This window comes from Globicephala melas, chromosome 5 (genome assembly GCF_963455315.2).
Source record: "Globicephala melas chromosome 5, mGloMel1.2, whole genome shotgun sequence".
NCBI lineage: Eukaryota > Metazoa > Chordata > Mammalia > Artiodactyla > Delphinidae > Globicephala > Globicephala melas.
Genome location: NC_083318.1, coordinates 74,001,221 through 74,020,068, shown reverse-complemented (window position 1 = coordinate 74,020,068; position 18,848 = coordinate 74,001,221). Strand labels below are relative to the sequence as shown.

The 18,848-nt window shown below is 41.4% G+C and overlaps 1 protein-coding gene across 1 annotated transcript in view; it reads right to left on the bottom strand.

Moving 5' to 3' along the window:
• Positions 1–3,267: 3,267 nt before the first annotated feature.
• Positions 3,268–18,848, bottom strand: part of KIT (KIT proto-oncogene, receptor tyrosine kinase) — an 85,873-nt gene continuing 70,292 nt past the window's right edge. The window contains exons 10-21 of the mRNA XM_030880558.2: positions 17,589–17,695; positions 17,368–17,494; positions 16,986–17,090; positions 16,360–16,470; positions 14,964–15,114; positions 12,769–12,860; positions 12,110–12,237; positions 10,913–11,035; positions 7,339–7,450; positions 7,125–7,224; positions 6,670–6,775; positions 3,268–5,545 (exon numbers count right to left, since the gene is read on the bottom strand). Of these exons, the coding sequence (XP_030736418.1) occupies positions 5,417–5,545; positions 6,670–6,775; positions 7,125–7,224; positions 7,339–7,450; positions 10,913–11,035; positions 12,110–12,237; positions 12,769–12,860; positions 14,964–15,114; positions 16,360–16,470; positions 16,986–17,090; positions 17,368–17,494; positions 17,589–17,695 (1,391 nt within the window). The 3' untranslated portion in view covers positions 3,268–5,416. The remainder of the gene's footprint in view (positions 5,546–6,669; positions 6,776–7,124; positions 7,225–7,338; positions 7,451–10,912; positions 11,036–12,109; positions 12,238–12,768; positions 12,861–14,963; positions 15,115–16,359; positions 16,471–16,985; positions 17,091–17,367; positions 17,495–17,588; positions 17,696–18,848) is intronic.

Genomic DNA, 18,848 nt, shown 5'->3' with positions numbered 1-18,848 from the left:
GAGTCCAAAGAATCTCGAATAAGATAAATAGAAAGAAATTCGAGCTTAGATATATAATAGTGAAACCAAAGACAGAATGTTAGAAGCAGTAAAGAAAAAAAGATAACTATCTTCAAAAGAACAATAGACTGACCTGGCTTCTCAACAACAACAATGGAAACCAGAAGAAAGCATGGAAATAAGCATGCTGAAGTTGCCAACCTTGAGTTTTATATCCAGTGAATATATCTTTCAAGAATGACGGTGAAGTAATTTAGACAGCAAAAACAAGATTTCCCACCTACAGACCTTCACTAAAATAAAGTTCCTCCTCTGTGTTTTACAATCACTTTAACTCTTCATTTCTTCCACATGCTGGACCTTGAATATTCCCAAAAATCTAGACAAGGGTTATTAGATTTAGCAAACAAAATACAGGACACCCAGTTAAATTTGAATTTCAGATAAACAACAAATACATCTTTAGCATCTATGTGTCGCCAATATTGTATGGGACATTTAACTGGGTGTCCTCTGTTTTATCTGGCAACACTAGTATATACAAGGGGAGAAATGTTAGAGACAGAATTGGAATCGTCTGTTTGTAGGTGATGGCCACATCCCAGGGATGAGATGAAACAGACTAGGGCTTGATGGGAGAAAAGACATGAAGGGCCAGACTCTGTGCAACTCTGACCTTTGAAGGGGTGATGGAGGAAAACAGAGAGGAGGAGAACCAGTGAGGGCAGGCCAGGGGGCAAGTTCCAAGGAGAAGCATAAAACTTCATTCATTCAACAAGTATTGAGTGTCCACTACAGACCAGGTACTGTTCTAGGCACTGTTCTAAATAATCAAATAATTGAAAAGAGTGCTCTGAAATCGGCACAATGAAACGTAGTGATCATTTAAGGGTTACGGGTAAGTCTCTCCTTAGGCTAACTCCAATTGCGAAGTACAGGCTTCCTGGAGAAAGCTGAGACTTCTAAGGCATCTCCATGGGAAAGAGTGCTGTGTTACATGAGTGATGTCTGCACGGACATGGATAGCGAGATGCCAGCATGGGAAGACCAGGTACTTGCCACCACGGAGGTGCAGAGACTTCATATACCACTAAGCAAACTTGGGCAAGTCTTTACCTCCTGCAAACTCGTGAGCAATTTAACCTCTGGAGTGTCTAATTTTAACAAGTGAATGATAACCAGAGAAACTAGTGACCCACCACATATAGGTATTTCATGTTAATTAATTTTAACACCGACTATAGTATCGGTGGGGAGCAGATAACACAAAAAAATCAAAATAATTACAGTACCAGGCAGAATAGATTGATAAGAGCAATAAAAATGATGGGTACCAAATGTCATGGGGATTCAAAGGCAACTTCCAATTGAGTTTATTTCCCTGGTCTTGAAGGGTGGGGGGCTTGTTGGGAGAGAAGAGACAACATAAAGTCAGAATGGATGGAAGCAGAAGAGTGGGGCATATTTATGAGTCGAGGGTCACATGAGAGAAGCGTGGAGAGAAGGCTGGAGCAAGAATAGAGAGCCTTGAATTCCTGGCTAAAAAGTTGGGATTTTAATAAAACACAGAAATCTCTATAGCAAAGTCAATTTTCACCAGCAAACTAGTATGGTACTGTTTGCATTTTACAGAAAGACAACAGGTAGAAGCACATTTTTGACCGTAGAGTTCTATGCGGGGTAACCGGGAGCATCTTCTTCCTTCCTAACGAGCCTAATCAGCCATGACAAAGGTCACCATTTTTTAATTTTAATTTTTATTTTTTTTGCGGTACGCGGGCCTCTCACTGTCGTGGCCTCTCCCATTGCGGAGCACAGGCTCCGGACGCGCAGGCTCAGCGGCCATGGCTCACGGGCCCAGCCGCTCCGCGGCATGTGGGATCTTCCCGGACCGGGGCACGAACCCGTGTCCCCTGCATCGGCAGGCGGACTCTCAACCACTGCGCCACCAGGGAAGCCCAAAAGTCACCATTTTTGAATGCTATTTATGTAATAGGCATATGAACAAGGTGGTCTGACAGCTTCATTTTAGTACATTGAGGCAGTTACCACGGTTTTGGAAAATGAGATTTCAGGAGTTCATCTGCCCAATGTCACAGAGCAATAAGGGGTCGAGACAAGGCTGGCACCTTTGAACCCAGTGAGAGACTGGACACCAAGCATCTACTTTGTGATTAAAAGCTGGGCCAGTGAAGGTGACAGCTACATTAATAATATAAGGGCCAGGGATTGCTTCTAACTCTTGATTACACACACATGAGAAAGTCTAAATGACAATGAAACCATTCATAAAGGATTTCTTTGTTTTGTGGTCAATTAGCATTCATTCCTGTCAGTAATAATATAATGGAAAAACGCTTGACTGAGTTGTGGGTCTGTTTTTCATTGATTATTGATGTTTCTGGCCACACCATTCCCTCCTGATTTTAAAAGGATTCTTCTTCATTACAGTTCACCGTTCACCCCTTTTCCCTCTCCTTCCAGGAGTTACTTCTGCAGATGTAGATGCCATGTCAAAAAAGAAAATAAAACTGATGGTGTTTTGTGTGCTTAACTCATTTTTAATAGGATTTTGTGGTTGGGGGTGATTCTTTGTTTTAAGCTGGAGTAACACTCAGGCTCTATGCAGGTTCCAATGGTCTGGACAGTCCCTGCTGATCACAAAGGTTGCTCCAGCCAAAGGACAGTACCAAATTAAAAGGCACAAGTCACCTCCCTCCAAGCAAGTGATAGAACTTCACTTTGTTCCAGAAGCAAGTGAGAATGAAGATGAAAGGGTGGAACATGGACATGTCAGAAGGGATGTTAAAAATCCAAGCCAACAAGAATACAAACCACGTTCTTGGGATTCCTCATGTCAACCTTGTGAATTACTTTACTGTTCATATTAATTTTTAGACAATCTCTTTTAGGAAGAAACATGCCAGTTATATTAGATTGAACCACATAAAATTGCTGCTAACCAGGATGGTCATTTCACATGAGTCAACCTAATAATCATCACAGCACTGTGCAGTCATCTCAATGTGTTCTACATTTATTTCTCAATTTAAATGGAGACCTTGGGCTGTAGAGAGAAAATACAGCACATACAAATTCTTAACAGATGTCTGTTGAATCTTTAAGTATATAAATCCTAGCAATCTGGTAGCCTCGCGTGTATCTTACGCATCCTAGGTACAAACCATTCTAATGTCAGGGTGAACGCACTTTAACACTTTCCAGTTTAATTTCCCCGAGTCTGAAATAATTAAAACTTCCACTTGATTTATATATTTACACTTTTATTAGAATTCTTCAGAACTGTGAACAATTGGACAACATATCAGAGAAAAAACATATAGAACATCAACATCCTTTAAACTTGCACCGCTTACATATTTACACATAAAGTTACTTACTGTATATATAAAAAATATTTTCAAGGACTCATGGGCTTGGGAATATTCAAAAGACATTATTGCTACATTTCAATATTTACCAAAAAAAGCCACAAAATAATTTCAAACATTAAGCCACTGCCAAAGAAACATGGGATGTAAAAAAAAAAAAGAAAAAAATTATAAAAATATAAACTTTCAAGAATATCCAAGACAAAACTCTCAGTGAAGTGCCCCTGAAGTACCTAGACATCTACAATTAACAACCATTTTTCTTACTATAATCAAAGTCAATAGAAACACAAAGGAAATTTTCAAAGTATGGCAAACAGCGACAACTTCTTACGTGACAACAAAACGCCCCAACCTGTTACCTTTGGAAAGGTGCGAGAGCATAGAACTCCAGTGCAAATGGTTACTTCCAGATAAATGGCCACAGTTCTCTAAATGAAAGCTAAGAGACCTAGGAGGAGAAAACCGTGAGGGCAGCATACCTGAATCTCACGAGACAACACACAAACCTTGCCATGTACCCATGGATCTCTTCCAGTTGGGTAGGAAAAAAAAAGGTAAACTCTAACAGTAATATCCAGGCTACAGCCGAAAGTGTAAAATTTAAATCTGTTTCAGTGGGAAAGTAGCATTAATAAGGTCTAAGGAACAGGTAGAGTATGTTGAGTATAAATAACAGAGTGCCTTAAGTGCAGGTGGATTGCAAATCAACAGGTCCTTAAGCACTGCACCTCCTATATGCCTCTATGTAAGCTTTGGTAAGCTTCTCTACACAGCTAGGTGGAGTGAAACAAGAGCTGTGCTGAAGAAAGCCAAGCGACTTCTTGGGTACTGAAGGACCCTCTTGGGCTCAAGGCAAGACTACTCCCAAAATATTTGTCTACAAGCATACACACGCGCGCACGCACACATACACACTTATATAGATACTGGCCCAGTGTCTAGGACATGTCTGTGATGGAGGCTGAATTTAAAGTTTACTTCCGGCTACAGAAGAATCCAACTGAGACAGTACTGTTTTGTCACTTCTGCCGGAGTCATGCAGTAAATCGGTCACTTTTTCAAACGGCATCAAATCCACTGAACACAATGCCATTCTGAAGCTGGTCAGCTTGTTCTGGACAATCTCTAGAGCAAGTTCATCGGCTACAAAGGAGATCTCTGTTAAGACTGTGCTTGGCAATTATGTGTTTTCTTTAAAAAAGAAAAAAAAAAAAGCACTAACGGTTTCCTTCAAACTTGTCTGGCTCTTCAGCTATCCCTACACACAGCAGACTCAAGCCAGAATCGTATCCAGAAACTACATCGTGTGGGTTTCCCCCCTCAAATATGTGAATCTGTACAATTTACAGATGGGTATATACAAAATGCAGGCTGGGGAGGCCTTCTCTCCAATTCAGCTCCCTAATTGTGAACTCTATTTAGAAAACAGGTCAGGACCACAAAGGCTCACACCCAGCAGTCTTTATTCGTGCCTGGAAAGCATTTTTCCAAGGCCTACGTCTCACTCCCAGCATGAAATACTAGATTTCTTGAGCCCAGATACTCATAGGCTTCTGCCCTTTGAATAACATTCTATTTTCCACATCAAGGGATGAGCTTTCGGTTTCTAATCCTGCCGCATCATCGTATCATTACGGATGGTTATGAGGAATGAAGGTGACTACTGCCATGTATTCAAATAAACTATCAACTATACTTTTCAGGCAGAAATTGGAGAAGCCCTGGGAAGGACTCAGGGTGTCTATAGCCCATCCCACCCACCCTTTCTCCAAGTCTGAAGTTATTCCGTTAACGGGGGCTAGCTTGCTATTGGGAACATATGCAGCTCAATGGTAGCGGATGACAGAAATCATCGGCCACTAAAGTATGCTCATAAAGACAGGAGTACAGTGGGGTGTCCATTACCCTGGAGGAGGATTCGAGTCGAAGGAAAACAAAATAACCATTATGAAAACCAAAAGAATGGGGGCCGTTCTTGTCGGGGAGCCCCCCAACACCGACCCCCAGATGTGCATTCTGTTTCAGACGTCTTCGTGGACAAGCAGAGGCTGCGTGGAGGATGTGCTGCTGCCCACCGAGTTGATCCGCACGGAACGGTCCACCGAGGGGGTCTCCCGATGGGGGCTGCAGTTCGCCAAGTTGGAATAAATCTGAGGAAAGCAAGTCCGCAGTTAATACACCAGCCCCCATAACGAGCACAGCAACAAAGGGGCACGTCTGCAGCCTCAGAATCACAACTTATGAAGACTCCTAAAGCCAGAAGGTTTACAAGACCTTACAGCCAAGAACCAAATCATATTGACCAAAGACAAGCTTTGTTCTATCCCTCATTTTCCCCAAGGTCTGACTACCTAAGAAGTGATGGTGCAAAATGTGCTTTTCTGCTGGGACACATCTGGGAAAGAGAATGATCTAACTTTTATAAAAGGTGTATAAATCTCTACAGCCAACTCCAATCCAAAGGCTGATGTCAGTCACTAAGAAATCGGTGGTCCTTCCGGGGGTCTTCCATTGAGAACCGGGCTCTTGGGTGTGAAATGCTGTTTAATTCAAAATGTGCTTTGACACCCGGAAGAGCAAGCTTCAACCCAAAACTATCAGTGGTATATGCTGAAGAAAAGACAGTTCTAAACACACAAACCAGAAAAAAAGCAGGTTAAAAAAAATCTGAGTCAAAGTAAGGATCACTCATTCTTCCTTAAAAGCCAAACAAATGATGGATTTGAGTTTTGATTTCCCCCCTCCTCAAATCACTGGGAGGGATCTCCCAACTTCAAACAACGTCTTCATTCTCTATGGCTTGTGGCCATGACAGCTATCTGCCACATTCTGGCTATGCTTTCTTGAGCAGAAGGTTTATTTTACTGCAGCAACAAGCTGTCTTTTCTCTGATTTTATTCTAGTGCACATCACCCCAACCCTCCAAAGCCTGAATAGCCTGACACGTGAGGCAGAGCGCATGCCGACCCCATGACCAGCACTTGGGGTGGAAGAGGAAATGTGGCAAGTCCTTATGGAAACATCTATGTCCACACTTCTGAGTGCCAAGCCCTCTACTCTTTCACCTCCTTATTTCATAGCCCTTGGCCCAGAATGGAGGGGTTGGGTAAAAAGAAACTGTTTCCATTGCTTTACTTTCCTACCCAAAGCCCAATTTACAGCACAAGCCAAGGAGAGAAGGGGTGGGTAGCTTAGTCCTCACCCCCAGAGCCTGAGAAGGACACGCTTGGAACCAAGAGAGCAGAGGTCCTTTGCCCGGCTAGAGTGTACTCACGTGATTGGTGCTCTCTGAAATCTGCTTCTCAATCAGCTGCACAATCTGCTTAAATGTCGGCCTTTTCAGGGGATCAGCATCCCAGCAAGTCTTCATGATGTCATACCTGCAAAATGAGGGCCATTTATCACTCCTCAATGCCCTTCACTGGTCCTCGGGTGTATGCCATGCAGCAATTTCAAAAATAATTCCAGGGCTACGCAACTGGACATAGTGAATGACATGGGCATAAAATAAAACTGTGTCTATGAGATGCTGCCAAAACTTTCTGTATATTTGGTGACAAGAATTATGAAAATCAGCTACAGAAACGACCTTTGACCAAGATGTCATAAAAAGGGAACCAAGCGACATTTTAAACTGTGCTAGTGAAAACCCTCAACATCTGAGCTTGTCTTTAAAAAGGAAAATAAAAGGGGAAACATTATCTGAAGGAAGAATGTCCGGGCCCTTACATTTCCGCAGGTGCGTGCTCAGGGCTGAGCATTCGGAAACCTTCCTTGATCATCTTGTAGAATTTAGAATCGACTGGCATTCCAGGGTAGGGGCTGCTTCCTGAGGCACAAACAGTTTGCAATCAGTGTAACAATACGCAAGCAGGACGCTGACAACACCTTAAAGAAGATGCTCTAAGTCTGATCAAGGAGGCTTTGGCAAGGCTCGTTTTACCTAAAGAGAACAGCTCCCACAGAAAAATCCCATAGGACCAGACATCACTTTCAAACGTGTACACACAGTTGAAAATGCTCTCTGGTGCCATCCACTTCACAGGTAGCCGAGCCTGCAATGGAAGCATAACAGAGTCAACAATGTTAATTATGAAGCTCAAAAAAAAAAACAAAAAAAAAACGGAACAGAATATATTCCTATAAATGTTGCTTCTGCTGAGAGGTGGAGGTGAGAACTTGACGGGCATCTCACGAAGGCCCACCTAACCTCAGATGACCCCGACTGCCTCTGAAATAGGTGGATCACAAGTACAGCTGACCCTTGAACAACGAGGGTTTGAACTGCATGGGTCCACTTACACATGAATATGTCTCAATAATAAATTCTACACGGTCTGCGGTGAGTCGAATCCAAGAATGCAGAGGAACCGTGGATACGGAGGGCTGGCTCTAATTTATACTGAGATTCGTCCCTGCATTGTTCAACTGTATACTATCCCCACTTTCAAGATGGGGACATTGAGTCTGTACAGTGTGGTGGATAGGAGCACAGACAGTCAGACACAGATACATGGGTTCTAACCCTGGCTCCACCACTGGCCTTGTGTAACACAGAGGTTAGTTACCACTGAATGTTATTTACCCTTTTCCCTTGATAGAAACATGGCCTCCCACGGTAAGGACTGCATGGCCCAGCTCCTTCCCAGCTGCGTGCAGCCATGTGGCTCAGTTTTGGCCACTAAGGTATGTAAGTGTTGTGTGACAGCTTTAGGAGAACTTCCTTAAAATGAAGCTGGCATGTGCCCTGTGGCCTTTTCCTTCTTGTCTCTTCTGGATGTGTTGGCTGGCTCTCTCATGGCCATATCATGGACCATGAAGATAAGGGCTACACCAAGGATGGTAAAAAAAAAAAAAAAAAAGAAACAAAGGTGGAGGAATTCGCTCCCCCTAGTACATCATGGAACCTCCATACCAGGCCCGGCCTGCTACTCCTATATTTGTTTTACTTTTTTGGGGGTGTTCTGTCATATGCAACCAAAACTATCCCTTACTAATACAGTGGGAAAGTCACTTATGCATCTATAATTAAGCCTCAGGATATTCTTCTGTAAAGCAAAAATAATACTTCAAATTCCATGAGTTGTCTTGGGGGTTAAATGAGATAATATGGGTACCAGTGCTTAGCTGGGTACTGCTGACTCACTAGCGTCTGAAAACTTGCCCTGTACAAGCAAGCACGTGATAGAGAGTAGCGGATATGCTGACTATGACTATTCCAACGTGGTGAGTGGCAGATTTGGGGTTGAAATTCAATGGCTGAACTTCACATCCTGAACTCCTCCTGCTAACCTCGAGCCAAACTTTCCGTGACTAGTCCTCTTAGAGACATTTCTGAATTCCTGGATCTTAATTTACCGTAAAAAGCTAAATCAATCCTTCGCTTAATCCATTTAGGATTGAAAACTGGGAAGACAATTTTTTCTGGTCTTAAAGTTATTTTAGTCAGTAGGAAAAAAAAAATGCTTTCCAGTATCCCCTCCCAGATTTTATGCTAAAACTCTTATAGAGGCCCTTAACCTGAGATTTACAATGTGTCTTGAATTCAGGAGCTTGTGAACTTGGAAGGGAAAAAATTACATTCTTGTGTTGACTAACTAAAGTTGAGCATTTCCTTAAATTATAAATTCAGGCAATAAAGCACCAGGTCTTAGCAGTGCCTGTGACTTTGTCACCAACAGTAACATAGATACCTTCACATTACAGTTTTATATTCATCACTTAGACATTACAGTAGTTGTTAGACCCACAGTTAGAACATGTTATTCTGTGTAACAAAGAAGCACGTGTAATGAATATCACAGAGGTACTTTTTAATATTTTAATAACTTCATTTCCATTTAATGGCTTTTCTCAGTATCCTATGTATTTTATGCATTTAAAACAGTGTTCTGACAAGGGATCCACAGCTGTCACCAGACTATGATAGGGGCCACAGCACAAAAACGACCAAGAACGTGTGTGAAGAACTTTCAGAGAAACTGACACAACGAGGAGGTCTCAAATGACTATGATGTAAATTTGGGGCCAATAACATGTTGTGTGAGTTTCCCTGCTTTTAATTTTGTCCCATTAGGTCTCCTTACCCAGTAGCCTGGTGAAGGGTGATATCTGTGACTGGTTAGTAGAACTGGCTTAGCTGGAGTCCACAATCTGAAGCCTGGTGGGACCTAACCACCTGACCCATCCTTGTTAATTCCAACTAAGGTCACGAGCCAAGAATGGGCTATTAAGAAGCTGCAGCATAACCACTGTCATGATTACTTAGATTCTAAGTAAGACATCTAGCCATAATAATAAGTGCCTCATATAAGTATTAGCCACAGTGTGCCTGGCACTATTCTAAATACCCTACTATGTATATTAACTCATTTAATCCTCACAACAACTTCACGAGGCAGGTGACAGTATTATTACCAAAAGGAGAAAAACCAAGGTTCAGAGGTGCTGGGGTAATCCTTGCCAAATATCACACAACCACTAAATGATAGAACCAGGTTCGAACTCAGCAAGACTGGGTCCAGAACCCAGTAGCCTTCTGTCAATACTCAAAGGCCTGGATAGAGAACCACCTTTCATTCTTCCTTCCAATAGTGTACCAGGACGGAGAGGACTTGGTGTTATTAACACTCCTAGCCTTAGGGAGTTACTAGAAACGCATGCTATCATCAGGAAGTAAATCCAGGAACATTTCTGCAAAGAAACAAGTCTAGTACAGCCCACCCACAGAGATGCCATAGTGATGGAGAAGGAAATACTACATCATTATAAGGCACACAAGAGCTACCTCCAGGAACAGCTCTGGACCATAGGTATGGGCCTGGGAAAATAGATACAGAAGAATATATGTTCAAGACTATTGGCTTCCCATACTAATGGGATATTCCTCTAGAAATCATAGGCTCCGGTTTCAGCCTCTACTGACCCGTGTCATCTCAGACAAATATCACTAAAATACACTGTTTTTAGTTTCTCCAACTTTTAAAATGTGAAGACTTGCATTCTAATGCCAAGGGTTTGTCCTGATGATACAATGAAAACTGGCAATGAAAGCACTTTGAAATAAAATCACTATGTTCCGTAAGCCAATTATTCCTTATGAATGTCTTTAATAAGCTCTTGATTATAAGATTCAACATTCTATATACCTAACTCTGAACATTATCTTAGACTTAACATTATCTTTTTCACATAGCATGTCAATCTCAAAATAAAATTCTCCTGCTGTGACCTTCAGGTCCACATTTGTTTCACTTGAACAAAATCAAGTTCATTGCTATTCTCAGGCTATAATGAAAATCAAGGCTATTTCTGTTTCCTTCACATGCTCCATAATTACACAATTAGAATTAGGAATTCTATTATCGGAATTTTGCTAAAGTACACTTAATTTGACTGCTAAAATGCATGGTACCGCAAAGGTAGGATTTGCATTATGAAAATCCTAAAAAGCAATACTTAAGAAAACTTGAAACAAAAATCCTTCACTGGACTGTCAAGAGAGAGCGGGTACTCACATTTCCTTTGACCACATAATTAGAATCATTCTTGATGTCTCTGGCTAGACCAAAATCACAAATCTTTGTGATTCGACCATGAGTAAGGAGGATATTTCTGGCTGCCAGGTCTCTATGAATACACTATTAGGAGAGTGGGAGACAAAAGAAAACCATTTACATTTATTTTAAACTTTTAAAGAGTGAAAGCTATGTTTAATACTAGAATGCTGTTCATGTCATACAGTGCCAATACTTTTGCTTTACGTTTAAACTATTCAGTGCACCAAAAATAAATATCTAGATTACACTTTGAATGATGTTCAAATTTGTGTTTCACATTGTTAGGACCTTAATTACTATAATCACTTTCAAAACCAACTTGAATAAATGCTTCTGTTTTTCCTTAGGACTACTTTCATTCATAGGAAAATACATTATAAATAGTCCCATCATTTTTTTAAACGGAAAACTCATTTTACATGCTTCTCTTTGAATGTCCTTTTAAAGAGTTTCTAAAATGTCTACAACTTCAATCTGATACCTCCTAAGGACAAAGGGAAGAGGCTCTTTATTTCAGCCATCCTATATCCTCTTTGAGTTTGGTAATTGTTTGGAAATGTCACCAATGATAACTTAAGGGTAGGTTCTGTAACCTCATTCTATTCTGCTTGTCCCATTTCCTAAGGAATTCCTCTCACCCTTCCGGAGACCATGTTCCTTGTTTTGGTTCCATCATTCTCTTCCCACCCCCAACCTTCTGATCAAATGTTTATCGCTCTCTCTTGATTCCTTACTCCCCTGCACTTTGTAAACCATACATGCAATATTTGAGGTCTAACTTCAAAAAGACCCAAGTATATGCTTCACCGAGCACTGCAACTGCATGAGGTACCCCCTCCTTTGGCTGATCAAATAATTCTCTCTTTATTTTCTAAGAGCAGCTCCTATATCCTAAAAGCCAAGTTTTAAATGAATTCATTGCATATAAAAAATATATTCATAGAAAGCTTATTTAGACAAGCTTGCACTTTAAAGCTTACAAATGAGAACATGAATTCCGAAGAGACAGCAGTTAGAACATGAAGAAACTGTATTTCCTCTGCTTTTGGTTACCACATTTCAAATGACACTCTGCCTTCTAACTATGGCTCTAAAATGCCCCTTGGGGGCCATGGGGGCAAGGAGAGGACTCTTCTGAGAATCACCCTCACTTACATTCTTCGAGGCGAGGAATGCCATGCCCTTTGCCACCTGGTAAGAAAAGCTCAGCAAGTCCTCCAGGTCTAGGGCCAACTCATCATCTTCCATGATGGCAGGAGTCACGTCTCTTTCTATGTATGAACCTGGTAGGAGGAGAAGGGATTTTCCTAGCAATTAAAACCTTCAAGTAAGGACAGTAAAAGACAGTGACAACAATACCTCCAAGGGCTGGTAATCAAGGAACTGATGTTGAACTTGCAGGCAAATCACCTCCCCAATGTTAAGGACAGGTAGGTACTGAATCACAAAGCTAATATTCCCAATCCTGGGCTAAGTTACAAAATCTTCAGGGAACAAGAACAGTGGATGAATACAAAAGTCTCATATTTTTTATATGCAAAATATGTATTTGATATATTTTGATATGCATGTTATCATATATGCAGTAAAATGCTCAGATACAATAACACACGCTCTGACCCCAAATATCCACTTGCAACCCTTAACTGCCATTGACCACTGGCATTGCCACTGGATCCCGTGGCAATGGATCCTAGGCCATTGGATCCTATCCTAAAGGAGAACCGGTCACTACAGGAATGGTGTTAGATTCCACAGTGGTATGACAAACCCTCTGTCAATGAAGTTGTTTTTATTGCTTGATAGGTACCCACCTATTCTCGAAGATCTCCTTTTGTCTGCCTTGGTTGGTACAACATAAGAAACTCCGGGTTTCATGTCCATGTACTCATTAGTACTATCACCACTGGGAGAGATGAAACATGCATCAAATCATGATTAAATAAAATGGGAAATGGGGGAGCACACAAGGGCCAGGCTCTATCTCCCCATCCCTTTTTGAACATAAGAGGCTGCTTTTATTTAAAGAAAGCATTGCCAAGTTTCAATAAGGAAAATCTTGTTCAGTAAGATACGAGTTTTTTTTTTTTTTTTTTTTTTTTTTTTTTTTTTTGCGGTACGCAGGCCTCTCACCGTTGCGGCCTCTCTCGCCGCGGAGCACAGGCTCCGGACGCGCAGGCCCAGCGGCCATGGCTCACGGGCCCAGCCGCTCCGCGGCACGCGGGATCCTCCCAAACCGGGACACGAACCCGCGTCCGCCGCATCGGCAGGCGGACTCTCAACCACTGCGCCACCAGGGAAGCCCAGATACGAGTTTTTAATATTCAACATTCGGGTCCAATCCCCGGGAATTAGATGGCCGTTTTTGTGTTCAGTTGTAGATGGAACTCAGGTCAGAAATTTCCCATCTCTTGACGCCAGGGATTTAATGAGAAGCAGAGAACCAAAAGCATTATCCCACATTACTTCAAACTCTCTAAATTAGCCTCGAGAGAGACAAGATGAAAGAGACAAAGAACCAGAGCTTCTGAGATGTGTTATTAGTGGGGGAAGACAGAGATCACTAACATAGAGCAACTGATGGAAGAAGGGTTAAAAAAACCAAGTTTGGTTCAGATAAACACCAATAATTTGGATGATTTTCTGAACCATCTGGACCTCTTGAATCTGCAACATTTGGCTGGAGAGTCTTCAAGATTTCTAGTACTTCCTGCTTCTGATTAGCATAGAAACACCATGACAACAATCTCCTTCAGAGTGTGCTGGTGGTTCCAATCCCATATGGGATCCCAAAGCACAGAAAACACTACACAGGACTGAACAATTTAGGCCATTACTTCAGAAAGTTAAAAAATATACAAGGGGCCAAGGTTTTAGAAATAAGGCAAAGTGGCTCATTTATTCATATAAAGAGGATGTGCACTAGAGAAACTAACAAAAGATGGTTTGGTTTATACTGTATTTTACTTCCACTTGTCACTACTCAAAGTTTACAGGATTGAAAAAAAAATTAAAAAGCTTCACCTAGGATTTAAAACTTTAGCCAGAGGTATAGAAAAACACTTTAGGAGGTAACCGCCTATCAACAATATTTACCAAGGTTTCCTTGAGGGCCTGGGGTTAAGTTTAGGAGACAAGTCTTGCCTTCTCAAAATGTAGGGGATATAGCAAATAAAAAGGAAAGAGGAAACCCACCACACAACTGCAGAAATATAAAGTATAAGGGATTAGGCGCAATTACTAGGATTTCTGCTGGGCAGGGTGAGCTAGGAAATCTTAAATGGCAGATCTTAACAACACTTGGAAAGAAAAGGCAAGACGCGGCACAGAATTCTATTCTGGTTGTAAACTACACCAATTCTCCTTAAAGGAACTTGAAGCCCTTGACACATCATTCAAGTTCAGAATGGTATCAAGGATGAAAGAGATGAAAATAAGGCACAAGTTTTTAAAATGTGCTGGAGCAGTTGTGCCTTTGAGAGCATGAGTTAAGAAAAGAAAGGGTAAGGTATACAGAAATAATTCAGAGGTGGATGGAGAGAAACCTATGTGCAGAGAGCTGTCTGGAGCTCTTTGCCATTCTGTTAAAGGTTTTAAAGGAATTTACCGTGACAGTTTGGCAGCCTTTCCCACTTTCCCTATAAACAGTGTCTCACTGTAAAGACGCATACAGTACCCGGCTCAACAGCATAAAGAGAATGACACCAAGAACAGAACGATGAGAAGAGAAATAGGTACAGAATTCACTCAATTGAATAGAACTAAAGCTTAGAAAAACACTAAAGATGGATTTTTAAGAATCAACAGAAATTTAAGTTCAACGCTATTTCAATCCTTAAAAACACTATTTGAACTTTCTAAACCGTTCATCACATTTAAATGATTTAATAATTCTGGTTTTGTACCTCAAAGTACCTCAGGTTCACTTTTTTAAAGAATCAACCTTGATTGTAAACCCTCAGACTCCATGAACTGCCTGTCAACAGCTATTTATGTAAATCAGTCTTACCAGGAAGACTCCTTTGAATGGAGAAGGTTTTTATAAAGCGCCGCTTCTGCGTGATCTTCCTGCTTTGAGCAAATAAATGAATCACGCTTTCTTCTCAAAAAATTCAGAAGATCACCGTAGCAACAATATTCTGTAATGACCAGGGTAGGCCCTACGAGCATTTAAGAAAAGGTTAGAAAAAGGTGAGATATACAGACCATCCAGCCTCCCATAAAAATACCCAAGGGTGATCACGGCCATTCACACTCAGGTTCAAGGCTAAGCCTACTTAGTACAAGTACGATCCTATCTATTAACATTGCTTAGCAAAAAGCAGCAGAGTAACCTTTTTACCTGAATTTTTAAGTGATCAGGGGCCAGGCATGACTGCTGGTTTTAGACAAGAGTTATAGCTTTCACTGTTATATTATTATCAAGCCTGCTATTTGAAACCTTTGATTCACTTCTGTTTACAGTGGGGGCTCCATGCCTCTTGGTAACGTTATTATGGAAATGATGATGAGCACACACACACACACACACACACACAAAACTGTGGCATAATAGGAAAACCAACCACCAGAACCACCAGCTGAGACGAGGAGGTGGGGGAAACCCTGAAATGACAGGGCATCGCCTGTGTTCCAGGGCCTATCTGTCGAACTTTTTTTTTTTTTTTTGGTGTTGTGCACGCCTAAAGAACTGTAGCTCTGAAGTTAACAGGCAACTAATTAACTCGGGCAGAAATCTCTCAGGAACAATTGGTGATGTGGTGAAGCAACATTTATGGGGGCTGTTTTGAGAAATTATATAACCCTGTCAACTTGACAGTGGGTCTCTCCAGACCTTGAGGAATGGCTCATTTTACACATCTTTGTTCCTTCTGACCAAAATGCCTTCTGGCAACATCCCAGAAAGCCTTGATGAGAGGACTAATGACTGCTTCCGAATTGGAAATTTCTTTTTTATAGAAGTGAAATGTTTGCTCATTTGGTGTATATTTGAGGGCTGGAAGGCTTAGAGGACTATTTTTAATGACGGTATGTACATGAACATTAACCCTTTAGTGGCTAAATGTCATCCAGCAAAATATAAAAGCTCACAAGGTAAAAGAAAAGCTTTCTGGAGGAGATGAGACATTCTCGAGGTATTCAAGAGGTCAGTGTCGGTGAGACATACACGACTGTAACTAGGGTATGTCCTGGGCTGTCCTGCCCCATGATGATAAAACCTGAAATATACATTCTTAAAGTACAATAGCTTGGGTGGTGGGGTGCAGGAATCCAGCAAGAGGTTAGCCGCCTGGGTCAAAATCTTGCAAGGAGCTTATAATCAAGCATTGTCAAAAACCATATCAAAATCTCCCATCTTTTGATAATTTGACCCATAACAAGAGTCAGGTTGGCCATGGCCTTACCTCCAATGGTGCACGCTCCAAGAAGATTCACAATATTCACATGATTACCGAGGTAGCTTAAGACTTTGAGTTCAGACATTAGGGCTTCGCGTTCCGTTAAATGGGCACTTGCTAAAATTAGAAACATCTTATTTTAGCAAAAAACAAATCTGGAGTGGGGGGGCTTGGGATGAACTGGGAGATTGGGATTAATACGTATACACTAATATGTATAAAATAGATAACTAGGGCTTCCCTGGTGGCGCAGTGGTTGAGAGTCCGCCTGCTGATGCAGGGGACACGGGTTCGTGCCCCGGTCCGGGAAGATCCCACATGCCGCGGAGCGGCTGGGCCCGTGAGCCATGGCCGCTGAGCCTGCGTGTCCCGAGCCTGTGCTCCACAACGGGAGAGGCTACAACAGTGAGAGGCCCGCGTACCGCAAAAAAAAAAAAAAAAAAAAAAAAAGATAACTAATGAGAACCTGCTTATAGCACAGGGAACTCTACTTCTCTTTGCTATATGGTAGAAACTAACGCAACGTTGTAAAACAACTATATCCCCCCAAAAAAACCCAAAAAACAAAGCCCAAAAAAAGACAAATCTGGGACACTGGTGGTGAGCACGCACAGTAGCCTGCGGGAACTTACGTTTGAGCATCTTCACAGCAACAGTCATGGCCGCATCTGACTTAATTAGGCCGTATGCAGTGGCCTCAACAACTTTCCCGAAGGCGCCGGCACCCAAAGTTTTCCCTATAGAAAAGAAGACAAGGAAGTAAGTGGCAATGGTGTGGTGGGACTGAAGGACTATTTGTGTCATTTCAAAACCAATAAAGGATTTGGGACAAATTTGTCCAGATACACTTCCTTGAAGTGTGCTTGATGCCAAATCTATCAAAGGTGGTGAAATCTCACAAAAAACACTTATTGTTTCAGGTGGAATAAAATAAAGGAAGCTACTGGGGTTCCCTAAAGTCACTGTTATGTGTACACAGAAAGGTTATGTGGAAAGCCCCTGCTGCATACTGACCAAAACTCAGCCTGTTTCTGGGAAACTCCCATTTGTGATCATAAGGAAGTTGCGTTGGGTCTATGTAAACATAATTGTTTCCATTTATCTCCTCAACAACCTTCCACTGTACTTCATACATGGGTTTCTGGTGGAGGGAGAAAGGGAAAGAGGCATCATCTTTTAATGGTTAATAGTTCGGCCATTACAGCGTTCAAGGCAGAGAACAAATAAATGGTTACCTGCAAATATTTGTATGTAAGAATCATCACGATGATACACATCATACCAGCTGCGATCACAAAACCAATCAGCAAAGGCGTGAACAGGGTATGGGCATGGATTTGTTCTAAAATGAAGGAGGAACGTGGAATCACAACCTGTTAGTGGGGTTGGATCTTCACCACGACCACCTTGCCCCCAACTCGCCCACCTCCCACCTTACTGCCCATCACGGCAGAAGTCAAACCAGTTGCATCTGAGCTCCTGGCCTTGATGATTATCATACTCTTGTTATTCAAAGGAATCTTTTAAAATAACAGCTTTAAACCAGACGACTGTGGAAAAGAAGTTGCGATTTCCATAGCACAAGAATAACGTTACGCTGTTTGTCAGTGAAAAGCGACATCTCAGTGAACTTTGCACTTCAAATTCCTGCCTTGAACTTTAAAGTGTTTCCTTTATGGATATCTTATAGTTTCTTCTTTATGTTTTCCTGACTTTCCAAATTTTCTACACTGAACATTGAGCTTCTTTCACAACCGAGAAAAACACTTTTAAAGTGTTCTTTTCACTGCACTCCCTGAAAAAAAACCTATGATGAAGAACAATGTAAGATTCTTCCCCTCGTTACTCAAAAACTGAACAAACACCACTTTCTGGCACTCATCTTTGCCAACTCAAGAAACAAAAACCGAGCCCTAAGAATGTAGGTGTCTAGTTCCTTTGTCTTCTGACTTCATACCAATTCATCAATTCGTCCACATGCATGGTTCAACTTATGTTAGGAGAGCTGGTCACTCATGAATCAAATTTTCAAGATGGTAAAGAAGATAGCTCACTAACATGATTCCATAAAAGGTAATGTTAACTTTGTGATACGGTGTCTGGCAATCTGTTAAAATAACTGATTTTAAGTCACAACTTAAATAATTTTTCATTGAATTTAAATCTTTAAATTGTCCCAATTCTGTTTCTGTTTGGATATAAAGTAAGTCTAGTTCTCCTATTTTCTTTCTCTACCCCTTCCTAATAGAAACCGTTGGAAATACACAATTAATTTTATACAGATACATATGCACACACATACATACGTGCACGCACGCATAAAATACATATAGTACATGGTTACTGCACACATTTTATTAACAAACTAGCACAGGATGAAACTGAGTAAGTTTGATGACAATCAAATGTGCAATGTGACTATTACCAGAAATGACATGGCCAGGGATGGAATGGACTTAAAATCATGATGGACATGGCAGGCCGAGCCTAAACAT